Raw genomic sequence first — 19,754 nt, 5'->3', positions numbered from 1 at the left:
GTAATAAAACATTGTTAATTCTATTTTTATGCAAATGACCCTCTTCAAAGTGGAAGGTTAATGCCATACCTTTTTAAAAAGAGTTCTAAAAGAGGAAACCTTCTGCTGGACGTTTCCAAAGGGACAAGCAGAATAAAAAAAACATCCCACCTAGAAACTAAAAGGCAAAAGGTCACTGATCTGGTGGTGGTGGTGGGGGTGGATGTGGACGGTTGGGGGTGGAAGGGTCAGTAAAGCAGTGTCATGAGATTTTATCTTGGGTTTGAGTTTGGCCTGGTATGAGTTTGGTGTTGGTATGGGGTTGTGTTTTTACTCTTTCTATTCTTTATTCTTTTCCCTGAAATTGTATCATTTATATTCTGTATTATTTAGATTTATTTGTTCTCCGGTCAGACTTTTTGTGACTCTGAAATTAACCCAATATTTAAATTTCTTATTAATAAACAAATAAAACTTTGTTAGGACATCAGTTCTGTATCTTTTAATCTGATGCCTTTAAAAGTGTCACAAAATCCATGGCTTATTCTTCTTCTGAGTTAGTATTGTGTTTATTACGTGATTTATTCCTGATTTAAGACTTTTCCTGCTTTAACTTGATCACTTTACCTCAGGAAGAGCCGATCATGTGCTGATTAATCGAATCAGAAATATTTGGAGCAAAAAAAATGTGGATTCTCTGAGACCAGATTTATGAGCCTGTGAATTTAAGTAATAAATTATTACTTTAAGTAATAAAGTAATAAATGTGTTGGGTTTTTTCCACTACTAACAATATAAATAAGCCAGAAAATCTAATGAATGTCTGAGTTGTGTCATTAAGGGATTTGATGTAGCTTTAACTTTGCTGTGTCGTGACGGTGTGCACGTAAAGAACCGAATCTTTTAGAACGAATCTTTGAAGTAAACCGGATCTAAAAGACTTGCAAATATGCTGCTGATTATCTTCGGTCTTACAAACCTTTTTGTAACAGATGAGTCAATAGAAACTGGCAGGCATTTGAGTTCTGCAAGTTCTCCCCCACTCACTTTAATAAACCTCGAATGAATGAATCAGCGAGTGAAGGAATCGAATAAACACTGTACTGAACCAAATGAATCGACTCAGTCGAGCTGTACACCACTATAGCAATGTCATTACCGTCTTACTGTAAATATCACCGAGTTCATATTACGCACCGCGGGTTATTAGCAGGATCATGCTAATGCTAAGGTAGACAATCACTTCATCGCGCGCACACGAAGCCCCTGTGCAGGGGGGGGGTTGATGCGAAGTGCAGCGCGAGCTTGAGGAAGCCACGTGCTCTTCTGCACGTACACGGTTCTTTATTCGCAAAGGCACAGCAGTTACTCATCAGCGCGCACGTAATAGTCGTAAACTGGGAGTGTGCAAGCAAGGACATACCACGAGGGTTCAAACAAACACGATCACTTTAATAAGAACAGTGTATGTACAATCAACAACTCCGTACATAACATGCACGCATGACGTCACGAGCTCATATCTACAGATAGCACAACGGTGCATAAAAATATTTAGTGCATTTACACAGTGCGTGACGAAACTCTATAGTTTATATATATATATATATATATATATATATATATATATATATATATATATATATATATATATATATATATAAAAGAGTTGCTTTTCGAGCAGCGTAACTCTATCTCTTTTGGGAAAATGGTGCGAGGGTGGAGCTGTTGGATGATGTCTGTTTATGGATTAAGGATTTATGGTGTGTGTAATTAGAGACCGCACTGAGCTATGCTATGGAGCAGTTATGTAATCACTTCCCTGTTTCCTGTGCACACATGCTGCTCTGCACATCTCACTGCAGCTCATCTGGTCATCTGAAAATGCAAACAAAGTGGAATTCTGATGCACTTGGATGACTAAAGTGTGCAAACATGGCACTGTGACATTGGTATTACAGTAAAAAAAAAAAAAAAAAAAAAAAAAAAATATATATATATATATATATATATATATGGATGGTGATTCTGTGACACTGCTAAAGCATGCACTTGTGAGTAAAAATGCAAATTATTCTGCCGTTATGCTGAGAAGTTGGAAATTCCTGATTTTCTTTTTTTCTATATCTATAAATGTGTTACTCTGCAAAAAATACCTTCTCTGCCATTGTGGCCAATGCCTCCTGCACGCAGGGTTGCCAGATTGCACGGACTTGTTTTTCTCAGCTATAAAACTCCACCTTTATGGACAAATAAATCTCCTCCAAACTACATGTCTGATACGTGTTTGTTGAGAAGTAAGCGAGAAATAACAAACATAAACAAAAACACGAGGCGAGGATTTATTTATTTATTTATTTATTCAGGAATGAAGTTAAAAAATAGCGGTGTTGGGAAGGAACAATCTGGCAACCCTGGCCAACAGTCTGGCGTAAACAAGTCGGGATTTTAGGGCGTGTGTCTTACGAATAGTCTTTCAGCCAATCACAGCTCACATCCTGCCCACATGGCTGGGTTGTTTACTACAAAAGCTGGAGAGAGGAGCAGATAAACCCAGGAACTGACTCAAACCGGCATCTACAACGCAACACACACCACAATGGCCATGGCTGAAAACACACACACTTCTGTAGTGCTGTACACAAAGTACTGAAGGTTACACAGTTGTTTACAAGCATGCACACAACCTTTTATGGACTTGAATGCACTTTATCTAAGGCATCCAACACACCATGTCATGCTGTAATATGCTATAAAGTGTAAACGTCTTCCTAAGAGTGAAATGAACGGGAGTCAATTAAACAAACAAATAAATAAAAATCAGCTTTTCCTGTTAATGAGAAAAAAACCCACACAAACACTTCTGAAACTCTACGAAGCACTGATACTGGAGACTCCTTATCTAAATCTTTCAAGTGTCAAGATTTTTGTCATGTACATAAAGAATGCTGTAAGCGTCTAGACACTGGGAAATTCTTCTACTTTAAAGACAGAGTGGACACAGTATATATATATATATATATATATATATATATATATACATGGTGACATGATACAATATACTTCCAGGACCATGTTGTTACATAAAGACAGAGAGCTCCTTAAAAACAACACAGGAAAGTAAAAATTAACCTATTCACATAAAGTGTGTGCAACCTTGTGCAAACAGAACAAGACAAAAGACTGTGCAAACAGACGAGACGAGACAGATACATGAAGATGTCACTGACCACTATACTGTGTGTTTGGTCTGCAAAACAACAGATGTTATCAGATAACTTTTTTTTTTTTTAAAGTAAAGACATGACATGCAAAATTACAGACTGGAACACCATTGCACATGACACTTTAACTATGTCACACTATTATATCTATATTCTGTCCACATCCGTCCACCCATCTCACTGTCCACTTCCGTCCACCCATCTCACTGTCCATACTATCACTATTCTGCTCATTCCATTCTTATTCCACTCTATTCTTGTTTATTTTTATTCTATTTTTATGTTTATATATTGTGTCATGATAGTCGATTTTATGTTATATTTTATATTATATTCTTATATTTTTTTATACTTGATATTCTTTTAATTTTATAAGTGTATTTCTTATTTTTATGCTGTAGTTTTTACAATTTTAGTAAAATTATATTTCTTATGTTTTATATTTATATATTATATTTCCATTATAGGATAGTCTTAAAAAAACATTTCACTCCATGTCGTACTGTGTATGATTGTGTATGTGATAAATAAAAATTTTATTTGAAAATGATAAAGTAAATGCTTAACTAGTGCAAAAACAAATAAATAAACAAAAACCTCTAAACCTTGTAAACATGGTTTGTGGTCAGAAAGTGACATGTTAAGGGACAATGCACATAAACATCTCCGAACAAAAATCTCTGACATATTAATGATTGCTATAATGGAAGAGATCTCAGACTGTCTGGATTATGTGCAGTACGAGTCTCTGTGAATGAGCAGTTACTGTAGAACCTGTAGGTTATTAGAGCTGCACTAATGTCAGGGCTGCTGTTACAGGAAATTCATCAACACCTCCTGTCTGTGTAAGTGAGCTGAAAGCTTCTGAAAGGCTTCCTGTTACAAATGCATCCATTAAAGCAGAACTGTGTTCCCGAGCTGAAGAGAATCAGTAACACGCCCACAGTGTGCACGCGCTCCGTCAGCAATCCGGTGCGGGTTTTGTCACGTGCACGGGGAGTGCGCTTTTGGAAAGGTTTGCGAGTCGGAGCCGGTCAGAGCAAGTTCAGAGTGAAAAAAGGAAAAGAGCGAGGGGGAGTGTGAGCTGGAGGAGACTACAAGCAGGTACGCAGTGTTCATTCAAAAATATATATATACAAGGCTATACTTCGGGATATACGTGAGCGCGTGCGTGCGTGGCGGTGCGTTCGAGCGCGCGATCTTTGCGGATTAGTTTGTAAAGCGTGCGATTTTTTTCGTCTGTATTTTGTTTTACGCGACTGAGTGAAAGTAACTAGCGAGTGTGTGTGTGTGTGAGAGAGAGCGAGAGGGAGAGAGGGAGAGAGGGAGTCTTGTGGGTTTGGCTTCAGGGACATTCCTTTAAGGAAAAGCAAACGCGTGCTTCGTGTGAGAAGTTTAAACAGTATCTGTAAGTAAAAAAGGAAAACATCGGCCCGCGTGTGTGTGTGTGTGTGTGTGTGTGTGTGTTGCATATAGAAGAACAAACCCGCGTGTGATAGACGGTTCTTTATTGCACTTGTACTGCAGAAACCAGAGGCAGGGGGAACACTGCAGGTAAACAAGGTGGGTAATGAGCTTAATCCTTTCTATAGGCTGCTACATAGCTGTGACGTCATCCATACATATCGGTGACGTCGGTGGGTCTCGTGAAACGGACACCAGAGAGCGCGCGCGTGATGATGTTGCTTTGTTTGCCTTGTTCTCATCTTTCAGGCTTTAGAACCTTTACTAGAACCCGCTGCAGTGCACTCACTCGAGGCATTTCCTGTATGTGATGGATGCAATGCAGCTGGACATAAATGCCACACACACACACACACACACACACACACACACACAAAACAAACAAAACGCTGCTGAGGTTTTTTAAATGTTTGTGTAAAGTGTATAAAACGTCTACATTATTGTTACAGTGGGTCACGTGACTTGTTTGTTTGTTTCCATATTAAACAGCCGTGCTTGTTGCTGAAACATTTGCAGCAGTTACATGTATTAAAATCAGACTGGAAATCGGAGAGGGTTTGATCCTTGTGCAACAGGAGGAATGCTGAATGTACACTTCGGAAGCCAGTGGAAGCTTTGCCTTCATTATTGCTGCTGCTGTTGTTGTTGTTGTTGTTGTTGTTGTTACACCCGTAATGGCCGTAACTGTAACTGTAGAACCTCAGGAGGGAAAGTATCCTGCTGCAGCTCACTCTGATCTTCTGTCCTCCTTCTTCTAATGATCAAGAGAAAGTTCAAACAAACAGAGTAGAAGTAAAGAAAAGGCTGTGACCTTTAACACAATCCCCCGGTCTCACTGCGAGCGCTGGACTGGTGATCATGGGATCATAGAGTCACTGTCAGGTTTTGACTGGTTTCCGTTTGATGGATTGTTGAGTCAGAGTGTGACACCCGGTCTTTCAGGATTTTGCATCATACCGTGTGGTAGTGTTTGAAGAGCTCGGCCGGTGAATGGCCACTCGCCTGATTGCTGGCTGCTGCAGGCTGTAATCAGCGTGGGTTTGACTGTACACATAGACTTTAATTATCATCTTGTGCTCTGTTTTATATTGTAGTATTTTTAACACCCTTCTTACCTAATCACATCTCGTTACCCAGTTCACGTCCGATTACGGTGGAGTAAAGAGACTTGAGGAGCAGCATGGAAGCGCTTTTAATTTATTCATTAGTTTAACACATTTGCTAGCTTCAAGCTGTTAACAGGAGTTTGTTTGGAGTTTGTATTGTTAATATTTGAGAGAGAAACATGAAACAGGGTCAGTTCTCTACTTACAGGCGATGATATGGAGTGTGCTGCGCTGTTTTAGGAAAAAATCAATGACAAGCTGGCATGATGGTGATAAGTTGATGAAGATTATTTTTCATAACAGCATATCCTGGAGCCTTTTCTCCTTCTTTATCTTATACAACAGCCATATGCCAATGAACACAGTATATTATTTGTTACATAGTTCTAATTTTTATCTATTTATTGCTGCATTTCATGTTTATGAAGGTGCTCAGATTTTCATTACAGCAGCTATAAGCGCTCCGTCCATGAGTTTCTTTTCCTCATTAAAAAACTCATGTTTCTGAGAAACCACAACTTCACCTCTGACTGATATGAAGCTCTGATACTGGAGACTCCTTCCACACGTGATACATAAACATGCCTCATAGCCTTTGTTACTGTGGAAACGGTAATGAATATAAACCTGCAATGTTCAGCTGTGTGGATGTGACCGCTCTAGTCGTCTGTCTGAAACATTAATGTTAAAACTTTTAATACAAATTGAGAGGAAATGTTTCTCTTTGTGTTTCGTCTCTGCAGTGTTTCTCTTGGTGCAGCTGATCTCCTGCAAGAGTAAGATGGAGAAGGTGCTAACAGCGACGGTGCTACCGAGGAGCAGGTTAGGGAAACGCTCTCCTCTGGGAGCATTGGTGTGCAACTCTTCAGCAGAGGGTCTCGCGGACGTAGGAGGACACGGAGACACGGACGGAGCTCCTGGGATTGGAGCAGGAGTCCACGGTGTCCATGGTGTCCACAAGGTCAAACTGTACCCTGGACAGCGGGTAAGCAGGAGGAGGCTAAGTCTGGAACATGTGATTTGTGGATTTGCTTTCAGGTTGATTTTAATCTGTGTTTTTTTGCGTCTCAGGTGTACGTTCATTGTGGTGGACAGGAGCGTCCAGGTGTTGTGGAGCAGCACAACCATGTGGACAATGAGGTGTCCATATTCTTACAGCAGCTCAATCAGCGTGTGCACCGCAAACTGGAGGACGTGTGGTTGAGCCCAACGGCCGGCGCCGCTCACTCCGTGTCTTCATCAATCGACGTGCCAAAAAGGTCGGGTTCTGTTTTTAGCAAGGATTTCTTTGATAGTTTGATGGTCTCAGCTTGGTTCTGGTTCTGATCCTCTCTGATCTTCTGTTCAGGAGCGTAGAGAGCGCGGACATGGATGAAATCATGGCTGCTATGGTGCTGACCAGTCTGTCCTGCAGCCCAATGATCCAAAGCCCCGTTCATGGAGAGCCAAATCCAGGTTAGTGGACTTCCACCGTCTTGGTGCATCCTCCTTTACCAAAACATTGTTGTTGTTGGTTTTAATTCACTTTTTTAACGTTCACAGCATCAAACGGGACGGACAGCACTGCTGAAATGTCCGATGGTGGTTACTGGAGCTGTGACCATGGAAACAGCAGTCCTGCGGCGTCTCCACCCGACGCCGAGGCGGACCGAACCCCTTCTGTCGACGACGGTCTGGACATGGAGATGGATCAGGTGTTGTTTGATGAACCAGCTCCGAGGAAGCGCAAGGTAAACACTTTCTTCTGGTCTTTTTAAGGATTTTTTAAAAATGGTGTTATAGTATTAAATATCAGATTTGATTCCTATCTGCTTTATTTCACTCAGAACTCCGTGAAGGTGGCGTACAGGTGCCTGTGGCCAAACTGTGGCAAAATCCTCACCACTATTGTAGGCATGAAGCGCCACATTCGTACCCTTCACCTGGGGTAAGTCATCGGTCAGCTGTTCCTTGGAAAGTCCAGTATAAAAGTGTGTGTTCCTCAAAACTTTGGTTCCTCATGAAAGCTCAGAACCTCGGTAGAAGTCACAGAGCACTTTTGTTCTCACGTTCTCAGAAAGTTACAGAATTCTTACGTTAGTGGTTCAGGTTCATTTTAACAGGATTATTCCGACAACCTGAAGGTTTCTTAGTAGGTTCCAGAACCTATTCAGTGCAGTTTGACTGTGGAGCTTCCTCTCTCATGGTGCTCTTTACTTGTCTTCACTAGCAGACAGAACGAACAGGAGCGATGCCAGAGAGAAGAAGATTTCTACTACACGGAGATCTACCAGGACGCGGAGCACTCGTCGGCTCCGACTGGCTGCGGCTCACCTTCCAGTCCGAGCCATCAGAGGTCATCTCCATCGACGCCGGAAACTCTGCAGCCCAGTCCGCTCAGCCAGTCGGCCCCCAGCAGCTTCTGGCAGGTCCACTGCGAACACTCATACCAGGTAGGCCACACGACCCGAGCACCTCGTCCTGAGCAGCATGGGGTGGGTGTGGCTCCATTACTAGGGGGGTTACTATGGTAACTGATAATGGTAACTATCCTGTTGATCTGGAAGAAGGGAGTGCAGTATTGTGAAAACTTCACACAAATTTCACTCAGAATTTGTTAAAGTAATCCCTTCTGTATTCATCAGACAGTTTGTGGTGAACTTCGGGGTTCTTCACAAGCTTCAGTCAGGTTTTTTTTGGGCTTAGTTCCAGAAACCCGAGTGATATACGTAAGCGCCGCTGCAGTGAAAACGTCTCTCAGGTGGAAAGAAAGTTTTGTTAAAAAAAAAAATAGAAAGCACTCGAGGGAGTCTTCTGAAAGTGTCCGAATGTAGTGGACATTTTTTAGCAAACTTTTTTGGTTTCTGTGATCTGTTTTCTTTTCACATCTGATAGCCTTTAAAGAATGCCTTTTATGTAAGAAGAACGTATTGAATGTTCAGGTTGCGGAGGACGTGCGATTACACGCGTAACAGCACGCTGACTTTGTCATGCGTGGGAGAGATGACTGTGTGTGTGTGTGTGTGTGTTTATAAAGCAGCAGTGTGTGTAGAGGAGGCTCTGTAAATAAAGTTACAGTTTTTCTTAGCCACTTTTGGGACATTCTGTACAGATACGGAATTCTGTTACAGAGGTAGATGAGGAATAAAACACGTGGTGTGGCGCTGTTAGAGGAAAACAATCTACTACTCATCGACAGCAGCGTTTTATTCCTCTACACCACATCAGAACACATCACGACTTTATCTGTTTGTATTTACGTTTAATGTCTGAAACTCTTCTCTTGTGAGGATGTCTCGAGGAAACCTAAAGGTTTCTCCTCACAGAAAACGTCTTATGTGAAGCATCTAAACAGTTATTATAGAAACGAGAACACATTCAGACATCTGACGTTCATCCAAGCGTTTAATATCATACGGATTGTGCGTGCAAGAGTCATAATGTAAAGAGTTTCTCCTCTGTATTTCATGCTTCAGGCTCCGCCTCCTGTCGTGACTCAGTGCAAAGCCGTGTGTGTGCCTGCTCCGCCTCGCTGGACGCCTCTCGTCACGGCACACCAGAGCAAACAGGTCAGTCTCTTCTCCAACTGCTTACCCTTTCACTGGAAACGTGTTGAGAATTGGTGCCAGCGTGTTAGACGGACGTGCTCAGTACATGATCAGCTGGCTCCAGAGATGCTGAGTGAGCTTTGTGGTGTCTTCTGACTCACTGTGACTCATTGCCCAGTTGTGGAGTTGTGTGCCTGTGTGCACGCTGCACATTCAGGCAGTAAACCAGGCCATGGTGTAGAACATTAAGTAGAAGAAAGGGTTAAACCCACTGCGTGTTTTACTGAAGGCTGTAAAATTATTGCCTTGGCGCTTAGGCTGCTGCTGCTTTGGGTCATTGCATTACATCACCATCTAGTGGTGAAATCGGCAAACTGCATGTGTTTTGTATTTACTCCAATGTGTCGAGATTTAATATGTGCTGTATTTGTCCTTTATTTTTAGGACATTTCATAAATGATCACAGCCGTCTTATTCTCATCTTTACCTTTCGTGCAAGAGATTTGACCTTAATTTTTAAAAGTTATTTATACATATTATATATATGTTATATTATACATCTTTCACAGTGATGTATGATGTACAGTATCGTGTGCTGAGTTTGTGTTTCTCTTCGTCTCCAGGCTGCTCCGTTTCGTCGGCGATCGGTCAGCGTGGGAGAGCAGTGGCTGCAGAACAACAGCGCCCCCTCCAGGCCTCCGCACCTCGCCAGTGTTTCGCCTCCGAGAAGCCACTGTGCCACACGGTCTGTCCACTTCATCCTCATCCTTACTTTTTCGTGCTTTCATATATCTTAAATAGTGAATTTGTTTGTTTATAGGCATTTAAGCAGAATTTTAATTCAGATATAAAATGATAGACAAAATAGATAATATCAGCATCATCTACATTATCGTTGCTCTGTCTGTGTGTAACGTTGTGTTACTGATTATTTCTCGTCGGTTCTCCTAACAGGAGGGTTCGAGGCGAGGCTAAGAAGTGCCGGAAGGTGTACGGCATCGAGCACCGGGATCAGTGGTGTACAGCCTGTCGCTGGAAAAAAGCCTGCCAGAGATTTTTGGACTGAAGCCGGAGCTGGAGCTGAACGACGTATGAGTCAGAGACTGTGGAAAAAGAAGAAGAGGAAGTAGAAGGAGAGGTGGATGAGCTAGACTGCGGTGGAGGGAAACCGGACGAACACGAACAAACTCTTTTTTTGTTTTTTTTTAATTCTGTACATTTTTTACCAGACGTTTTACTGTAAGGTGCAGCGTTTTCTCTTCGGTGCTGATTCGACTCTGGACTGATCTACACCGCATCTCGTCTCTCTCTCTCTCTCTCTCTCTCTCTCTCTCATCACTCGTCAGTCTTCCTAAAGGTCTCCGAGGTCGTCTCGGTCTCCGTTCGGTGCCGAATTTTTTCTCCGATACGCAGCAGCCATATATTTTGCGAAGGCTGGGATTAGTCGAGGATGGTGACACTCCGCATGGTGGCGATTCTTCTTGTTTACCTTGTTGTGAGAGATTCACAGTCATTCCAGAAAAAAAAACGAGCGTCTTTCCGTATTTCTTTTTCTTTTTAATCTGAATGAGAGCTGTTCTTTTTTATGGAAAGACGTTATTTTTTGTTGTTCTTGTTGTTGTTTTCTTATTTTCTTCAGGGGAGGAAGCAGACGGCAGCTCGGCGGGGAGAGTGATTTGTATGGACGTGCTTCAAAAGCAAACACGCCTCTACCTTTATGTATGCCATGTATACCAGCTAACGTGCTGTTGTGTGTTTTATAACGACAAACAGAGCAAAAAAATTTTTGTTTTTTTGTATTGAGATTTTGAATTTGTAATAACTGTGACTGCAGTTATCATGCATTTATCGTCTGTATCATATCTTGCGCGCAAAAGAAAGACGTTTTCCTTTTTTTTCAGAGATATTTTTGATCACAGGTTTGATTTGGAAATCGTGACCAGTTTTCGGATCGGGAATCACCGAGTTGTTCTGTTTTTATTGTACGCTTTAAAAAAAGAAAAAAAATGTTTGGGATGAAACCTTTTCTTTTTTTTCTTGTGTACTTCTGATCACTCCCGTATTCTTCTTCCTTCTTATTATTATCATCGTTATCACTCAGCTGCACTATTTTGACTTGTGTAAAGATCCAGAATTAAAAACGATTATAAATTTGTTTCGGTGTGGATTTTGAGCCAAAAAGGAAACAAACAAAACCATGATTTTCCTGTAAAAACTCTTAATATTTTTGGGTCCAAGCGTTTGATAAAGGTTTAAATTCTGACCCGAGACTGTGTGTATGCGTTATAAAAGTCTGTTCTGAACTTGTCGTCTTTACGCAGTATTAATCAGACCTTCAGATATGAAAAGAAATCAAATGGAGGGCGTTTGAGGAGGCTCAGGAGGATCTTCATCAGGAACTTTTTCCCCACCAGACTCTGAGATATCAGCAGTTACAGTCACAGTATTTTGCATGAAATGACTCTGGAGTTTTATTTTTCTTTTTGGGAAATTGTCATTTTCATGTTTTAATACACTTTCTATGGAAGCCAATGTGTCGTTTTTTTTCTGCTTATTCTTTCACACAGACAGATACTCAGGTGAATATGTTTAATATTTAACACAAACAGATGCAGCATGAAACGATGACGGAGTTTTTAATATCTCACGTGAGGTGAGGTGAATGGTCATCGATGTGTCCTAATACTTTTGAAATGATGCGCTGTAGATGCTGTAAGTTTAAAAAAATCAAATGAGTTGCTTTATATTAGACGTGAAACTAAAGATATTTAAATGTGAATAGATTTGCTATCTGGAAATTCAGGTTAAAAAGAATATTTATTAGATTTGGAAAATTATTATCATCATTATTATTATTATTATTATCATTATTATTATTATTATTATTATTATTATTATTATTATTATTATTATTATTATTAAATAAATCTGCAAATCGTCTAAAATCGAACTTTGGAATTTTCCGCATTAAATGATGATTAGAAATCGAATAGAAATTATTTTTTAAAGTACAATTTAAAGCTTAAAGCTATATGTTTTGTATGTTTAAGCTTTGATTAGGAATGAAAAAAAAACTAAATTGTTAATTAATGTAAATAGTTTTTATGTAAAATTAAAAACAAAAAAACATTTTAGATTCAAGCAACACGGAGAAAACGTCATGAACAAGCCACAAAAGAAATAGTAAACTATTTTATTGAAATTTTTTTCCCTCTATGTACAATTAATATGATATTATGGTTCGATCAGTAAAATTAAAAACAAACAAAAAAAGTCATAAATATTCGTTTACATAAATACATTACACTTTGCTTAATTTATTATTATTATTATTATTATTCATTTTAAATGACTTGAGTTTGTGAAATGAAATAAAATCCAGATGCAGAAGATTTTCATGAGTGAAGCTGCAGAAGAGAGTCGGTTCCTCTCCGGTTCTGAATCTGATTCTTTTCGAGTCGGGGAGTGAAAGGCGGGATGGACTGTAGTGCTGTTAATGACCACTAGATGTCGCTGTGCTTTAACTTTCTGAACACATGAAGCTTCACGATTTAGAAACAGAAAAACAGCAGAAAAGTTCTAGAAGGATCTTCAGCTTCTCTCTTCTTCATGTAGAACAAGATTAGGAAACTTTAAATAGCCAATTAAAATACAGTGTGTGTGTGTGTGTGTGTGTGTGTCCATAATGCCCCTGTGGAACCTTCTACAAAGTTAAGACAGCAAACACTTCCTACAAAGGTCACAGTTCTGCACCTGTCTGCTGTATGAATGCATTCATAACACGCTATTTCGGCACGTCAGCATGACACATTCGACTTTAGTGGACATTTATTCTTAAATAATTAATAACATCAGTGTTACTGAGCTGATAAACAGTCCTGTGATGTTATAGCTGAAATATAACAAGTTATAAGCTGCATATGTAAACAGAAAGGGTTTATTACATCACCCTGGTGTCTTAACCAAGTCTTAAGTTCTTTAAGAACTGTTATAATTTATTTAAAAGCCTTATAACGTGTAATAAGCTACTGCTGACTTTAATGTCAGCATTTTCAGTCCTTTTCTTCTTCTTCATTTTAAAACTAAGACAAATCCCCTGAATTTCTGAAATTGGAAAGCGGATAGCTTTAGGTAGACTTAGCTTCTGAGACACTCCCTAATCCCTACTCCCTATTCCCTAATCCCTATTCCCTAATCGTTGTTCCCTAATCCCTAATCACTATTCCCTATTCCATATTCTCTAATCCCTACAGCATTCTTTGCGTGTGTCCCGCATCTCCTTGCCTGTCTTTTCACATGTCCTTGTTGCAATGGGAATTTTGCACCTTTTTTCCTGGACTCTGAGCCTCCTGTTCATTTCCAGTTTATTTCCTGCGTGTGATTTTGTTAGTTTTGTTTATCCTTCATTGTACACAACCTCTCGTTAATCGAGAACAGGGACAATCATGAAGAGAAATAGATGTGAAGGTTGTAGCACAGATCATCTGCACAGATTCTGTTGACCGTAAGTAGCTCGTACAGTTAGCTTGCTTTGCTAACCTGACAAGTAAGCTAGCTCGTAGCCTAAGAGATTGCATTCTTTATTTTGTGTTTATCTTTTGCGCTCACTTTCGAATCCTGTCTCTGGGCGGTGGGGTGAAAACAGGCCACGCCCACAAGAGGATCGGTACATTCTAGCATGAATGAAGGGTAGTAAGGGAAATCACTATTTACAGACCTAGGGAAAGTTTGCACACCAAGTTAAGACATCTCCAACGTACCAGACCCTGCTATTAAAGACTAACTCTTGATTTTGACTTTTCAATGTGTGTGTGTGAGTGTGTGTGTGTGTTGTTGCTGTTTGTTGCTTTTGTGTTTTTATTAGCACTGAAGCTTGGTGTGATTATCTGATGCAATGAAGCTTCTGCAAACTTCTGATAGAAAAGAAATAAAACTCCACAAAGACTCAGAGATTTGCTACCATGTCGAAGAGGTCCATTTTTTTGTTGTTTTTTGTTTGTAAAGAAGGTGAATTAAGAGATGAAGGCCTTGCTGGGGAAACGCAGCACTAGCGGTGATACTCACACCTGCTTCTGCTGGCTGATGTCAGTGGACACGCTGTTGAACTCGCTGGCTCGAGTGGTCATGCCCAGGTACTGCTTTAGAAAGTCGCTGAAGCGTTTCTGGTTGTTCCACTTGCGGGCCGACTTGCGGATGCCGATGAAGCCGCCATATCTCTTCTGCACGACCCGGCCGGGGTCCATGAACTTCCTGTAGCCGTACTTGCTTTTGAGGAAGCCTCCGAAACGTTTGCTGAGCTTCAATGGTTCTTCGCTTTTCAGCTCCCAGTCCTCAGGGTCAGGTTCCTGTGCAGGTGGAGGCTGGACAGAGATCGGGCTGAACTGGGAGATTTGACTCTCCTGGCTGAGTTCGTGTTCGAGACCCAAAGCCCGTGCAACGTGATCGAACCGCTGCAGGGTTCCAGAATACGTCAGTCCTCCGTCGGATTGACCCATCGGCAGGACGGTTTCCACTTCCTCCTCAGCTCTTTTCAGCACGGAGTTCCCTACAGACAGGGACGTCAGGGGTTCCTCCTTCAAGGTGCTCTGACATCTCTCCCACGTGAGCCCCAGATCAACCCTGCTGCGACATTCCACCAGGCAGACCTGAGATCACACAAGGACAAGGAAATATTTCAACACGATACATTCGCTTTAGTGGATATTTATCCCGAAATGATTAATAACATCAACGTTACTGAACTGATAAACAGTCCTGTGATGTTAAAGCTGAAATTTAATAAGTTCTAGGCTGTATATGTAAACAGAAAGGGTTTATTACATCAACCTGGTGTCTTATTATTCTGAATTCCTAACCCCAAATTATTCTGCAGCCATATACATATAACAATATGTATATCCATAAGCGTATTATAAACATGGAATATGACCTTCATTAGAGCTGTTAGAGGATTAATGCTTTATTTATGTTATTGTTATTGTTTTAAAAGTAAGACAAATCCCCTGAATTTTTGAAATCGGAAAGCAGTTGTGATTGTACAGGGATCCTAGATTTAGTTAGATTTAGGGTCTGAAACACTCCCTAATCCCTAATCCCTATTACCTAATCCTTAATCCATATTCTCTATTCCCTATTCCCTAATCACTGTTCCCTAATTCCTAATCCCTAATTCCTAATTGCTATTCCCTATTTCCTAATCATTATTTCCTATTCCCTAAACTCTAATCCCTAATCCCTTTTCCTTAATCCCCTAATCCCTAATTCCCTATTCCCAATATCAACCCTGCTGTGACATTACACCAGACAGACCTAAGATTGCACAAGGAAGAGAAAAACGTCCTAGATTTCTCCATTTACACGTTTTTTTTTCGCACAAACACCAGAGCACTGCGCGTATAAAGCTAATCAAGACAGAGTTTAAAGTCACGACGCATCAAATGGTGCGTTAAGAAAGCGGAGAAAGGAAAACCCCTGTTCTCATCTCACCCAGAGGAATTAATGAACTGACGTAAATTAAAAGGCATCGTGAAGAGAAATAAAGAGCCAGAGAAAGAGGAAATGCCTGACTCTGTTCGTTCATGCTGCAAAGTTCTAAAGAAAGACCCACGGAGATTCCCTCAAACCGCCAAGCGAGACGGAGCGACTCCATCAGATTCCGCCACCAGCCGTGCCAGATGATGTTGTTGTGTTTTCCATTTAATTATGTGCAGAGTTAATTAAATCACCACAGCTGCTTTAGAGTCAAAAGACGAATTAGAGACTCCGAGCCCTCAAACGCTTCCGATCAGCGTCAGGAAACATGGAGATGTGGAGATTCGGAAAAAAGGAAAAAGCATCCGGATTGTGGGATATGATACGCTGGCGCTAATAAAATATCTAGTGCAAAAGTTTGTATACCCTTACTGATATCATTACCACAAACAATACAAATGCTTCCAAATCACAATGTTAAGATATTAACAATTCATAAAAATAATGTATTCCTGAAAATGGATTTTTTTTCCATGTTAATGGAAATTCTTTGCTATCTTTCCAGCTCTGTGAGAGGTGAAATATTTGTGAATTATTTTCAGCTGATTCACAGTGACTCCACTGCTCATGGCACAATCCTCCTGACGACTTGAAAAGACCTGAGACTGAATATATGCTGAAATATTTTTGAAAATATAGATTTTTCTCTTAGAAAACTTTTGCACTCGATTGAATGTGAATCCAAATCATATGGTAAGAGTGTGTAATGTAAATACAGTGTAAAGATGCTTGATTTAGGGGCGGGGCTTATTTCTGGGCTGTAAAAAAATACCCACAATCAAGAGCTTAAAAAAATCCCCCCAAAATAGCAACTTCAATCAAACATTTTTAACAAATGATATGATTTAAGGTTACACGACATGTTTAAAGATTACACACTCCTCCTTAAACTGACATGAATTGTTTTCATAAATGATATTTTTTCTCACCAGTGTGTCAAAGCTGTGAAGGATTTGGCTGCAGGACATGCAGTCCCTCTGACAGTCACCACGTCCGGGGACAAACAGCCCCATCAGCAGGAGAGTCCAGAACGGCGTCTTCATCATTATACACTGAGTGTAGTGAAAAAAGAGAGAGAGAGAGAGAGAGAGAGAGAAATATGATGATAATTTCTTCCACCATTTTAATTAATATGACTGAATTAAAAAGAAAAAGTCAGAAGAAAACAGCGCTCCAGAGGACGATTAGAGCAGCATTTTGACATCTGCGGCCTAATTAGCATCACTGTGGAACAAATTTCACTGAAAACCCCACTGAAAGTCTGAATAGATTAAAACCATTGACCTTAGATTACGATCAGAGAGAAATGTTAGCGTGTGCTTGTGCGTATGACAAACTCCGCATCTGGCACGCACTTCATTAGCAAAAACTCATCATCGTTTCTAATTGAAGCTGGAATTTAGCTGGCGGTGTAATGAGACTCCGGCAGGAACAGAGACTCAGATTCACCGCTGCAGCACCGGGAAGAGAGAGAGAGAGAGAGAGAGAGAGAGACAGGGGGGACAGAGAAACAGAGAGAGACAGAGAGAGACGGAGAGAGGGGGGGCAAAGAGAGAGAGAGAGAGAGAGAGAGAGAGACAACAAGAACATCTAAAAGATAAAAGAAACAAAAACAGGACTGATAATAGATCAACATGTTGACAAGTTTTACATTTGCTTGGGAAAACAGATCTTTTCAAGTTTGGAATCGTTGTAGTGTGTGTGTGTGTCTGTGTGTATGTATGTATGTGTGTGTGTGTGTGTATGTGTGTGTGTGTGTGAATCAACAGCAACAAGGAGATATTTTAATTAAAATGAAATAAAGTAATTGATGTACTGATACTGAATATCTAAATGTCCCCTACAGGAGTCATGGATCATGTGAGCAGCTTCACGGCCTCGAGGTCTGTGAGATGAAACAGAATCTCAGACCAGAGCTGAGACACTAAAGAGACTCGGACCGATGTCTGGACTTGTTCTTAAAAATGTTCTATCCATCCCGTATTCCTCTCATTCAAGTAGAAACACCAGGACACCATGAGGACAAGGTTCTGATCTTGAGCGAAAACATGAGGTTATGGTAAAATACACCATCCTCAGATCAGATCAGATCGGATCAACGAGCAGCCGTGAGCAGAACCTCAGCAAACTGACCACAGCACTTTTCTTTCAGTTAAGTTGTTTTAATTTGTCACATATCACTTATATGACACATATCGTCGTCATCATCATCGTCAGCATCATCGTCATCATCATTATTGTCATCATCTTCATCATCATCAATATTGCCATCATCATCATCACCATCATCATCGTCATCATCATCGTCATCATGATCAACATCGTCATCATCATCGTCATCATTGTCATCATCATCATCGTCGTCATCATCAACATCGTCATCATCATCATCGTCGTCATCATCATCAACATCGTCATCATCATCATCGTCATCATCATCATCGCTATCATCATCATCATCGCTATCATCATCATCATCATCGCTATCATCATCATCATCGCTATCATCATCATCATCATCGCTATCATCATCATCATCGCTATCATCATCATCGTTGTCATCATCATCAACATCATCATCATCACTGTTGTCGTCGACAAAAATATGTTATCCATCCCCTATTTTGGAATATCTTTCATTCAAGTAGAAACACCAGAACACCAAGAGGACAAGGTTCTGATCTTGAAAAGCTGTGAGCGAAAACCCTCAGTGTCATGTGGGTCGGATCAGATGATGCTTAGGAGATCCACAAGCATGCTGACCACAGCAGTTTTCTTCCAGTTAAGTTGTCTTGTCACATATCCATTACTGCACAGTGAAATTGCTCCTTATATCCCTCAACAGAACATTCTGTCAGTTCTGACCGTTCGTCTCATCAGTTACAGTATCTCACAAAAGTGAGTACACCCCTCACATTTTGTAAATATTTTATTATATCTTTTCATGTGACAACACTGAAGAAATGCCCCTCTGCTCCAATGTACAGTAGTGAGTGTACAGCCTGTAGAACAGTGTAAATTTACTGTCCCCTCAAAATAACTCAACACACAGCCATTAATGTCTAAACTGTTGGCAACAAAAGTGACTCCACCCCTAAGTGGAAATGTCCAAATTGGGCCCAAAGTGTCAATATTTTGTGTGGCCACCATTATTTTCCAGCACTGCCTTAACCCTCTTGGGCAAGGAGTTCACCAGAGCTTCACAGGTTGCCACTGGAGTCCTCTTCCACTCCTCCATGATGACATCACAAAGCTGGTGGATGTTAGAGACCTTGCGCTCCCCCACCTTCCATTTGAGGATGCCCCACAGATGCTCAATAGGGTTTAGGTCTGGAGACATGCTTGGCCAGTCCATCACCTTTACCCTCAGCTTCTTTAGCAAGGCAGTGGTGGTCTTGGAGGTGTGTTTGGGGTCGTTATCATGCTGGAATACTGCCCTGCGCCCCAGTCTCCGAAGGGAGGGGATCGTGCTCTGCTTCAGTATGTCAAAGTACATGTTGGCATTCATGGTTCCCTCAATGAACTGTAGCTCCCCAGTGCCGGGAGCACTCATGCAGGCCCAGACCATGACACTCCCACCACCATGCTTGACTGTAGGCAAGACACACTTGTCTTTGTACTCCTCACCTGGTTGCCGCCACACACGCTTGACACCATCTGAACCAAATAATTTTATCTTGGTCTCATTGGACCACAGGACATGGTTCCAGCAATGCTGGCAGCACTCATATGTCTTTTTCCCAAAGACGACCTCCGGATATGATGCTGAGCACGTGCACTCAACTTCTTTGGTGGACCATGGCGGGGTCTGTTCTGAGTGGAACCTGTCCTGTAAAACCGCTGTATGGTCTTGCCCACCGTGCTGCAGCTCAGTTTCAGGGTCTTGGCAATCTTCTTATAGCCTAGGCCATCTTTATGTAGAG

General features: G+C 41.0%; 2 protein-coding genes across 4 annotated transcripts in view; one reads left to right on the top strand and one right to left on the bottom strand.

Moving 5' to 3' along the window:
- The first annotated feature begins 4,153 nt into the window (after positions 1-4,153).
- Positions 4,154-11,455, top strand: znf395a (zinc finger protein 395a). 3 transcript variants are annotated; one of them, XM_058398230.1, is made up of 10 exons: positions 4,154-4,307; positions 6,517-6,758; positions 6,845-7,032; positions 7,122-7,228; positions 7,316-7,503; positions 7,600-7,700; positions 7,986-8,205; positions 9,229-9,321; positions 9,924-10,045; positions 10,255-11,455. In XM_058398230.1, the coding sequence occupies exons 2-10, from the start codon at positions 6,555-6,557 to the stop codon at positions 10,364-10,366; spliced, it is 1,335 nt and encodes a 444-aa protein (XP_058254213.1). In that variant the 5' UTR covers positions 4,154-4,307; positions 6,517-6,554; the 3' UTR covers positions 10,367-11,455. The 3 variants fall into 3 exon arrangements, with proteins under 3 accessions (XP_058254213.1, XP_058254210.1, XP_058254212.1); XM_058398227.1 differs by having other exon boundaries at positions 7,983-8,205; XM_058398229.1 differs by lacking the exon at positions 4,154-4,307 and adding an exon at positions 4,353-4,766 and having other exon boundaries at positions 7,983-8,205.
- A 1,060-nt stretch (positions 11,456-12,515) lies between these two features.
- Positions 12,516-19,754, bottom strand: part of pnoca (prepronociceptin a) — a 10,616-nt gene continuing 3,377 nt past the window's right edge. The window contains exons 2-3 of the mRNA XM_058398250.1: positions 16,761-16,883; positions 12,516-14,945 (exon numbers count right to left, since the gene is read on the bottom strand). Of these exons, the coding sequence (XP_058254233.1) occupies positions 14,361-14,945; positions 16,761-16,877 (702 nt within the window). The 5' untranslated portion in view covers positions 16,878-16,883 and the 3' untranslated portion in view covers positions 12,516-14,360. The remainder of the gene's footprint in view (positions 14,946-16,760; positions 16,884-19,754) is intronic.

Source organism: Hemibagrus wyckioides, linkage group LG09 (assembly GCF_019097595.1).
Source record: "Hemibagrus wyckioides isolate EC202008001 linkage group LG09, SWU_Hwy_1.0, whole genome shotgun sequence".
Taxonomy (NCBI): Eukaryota; Metazoa; Chordata; class Actinopteri; order Siluriformes; family Bagridae; genus Hemibagrus; species Hemibagrus wyckioides.
The sequence above is the reverse complement of the archived record's forward strand: the minus strand, read 5'-3'. Positions and strand labels throughout refer to the sequence as shown.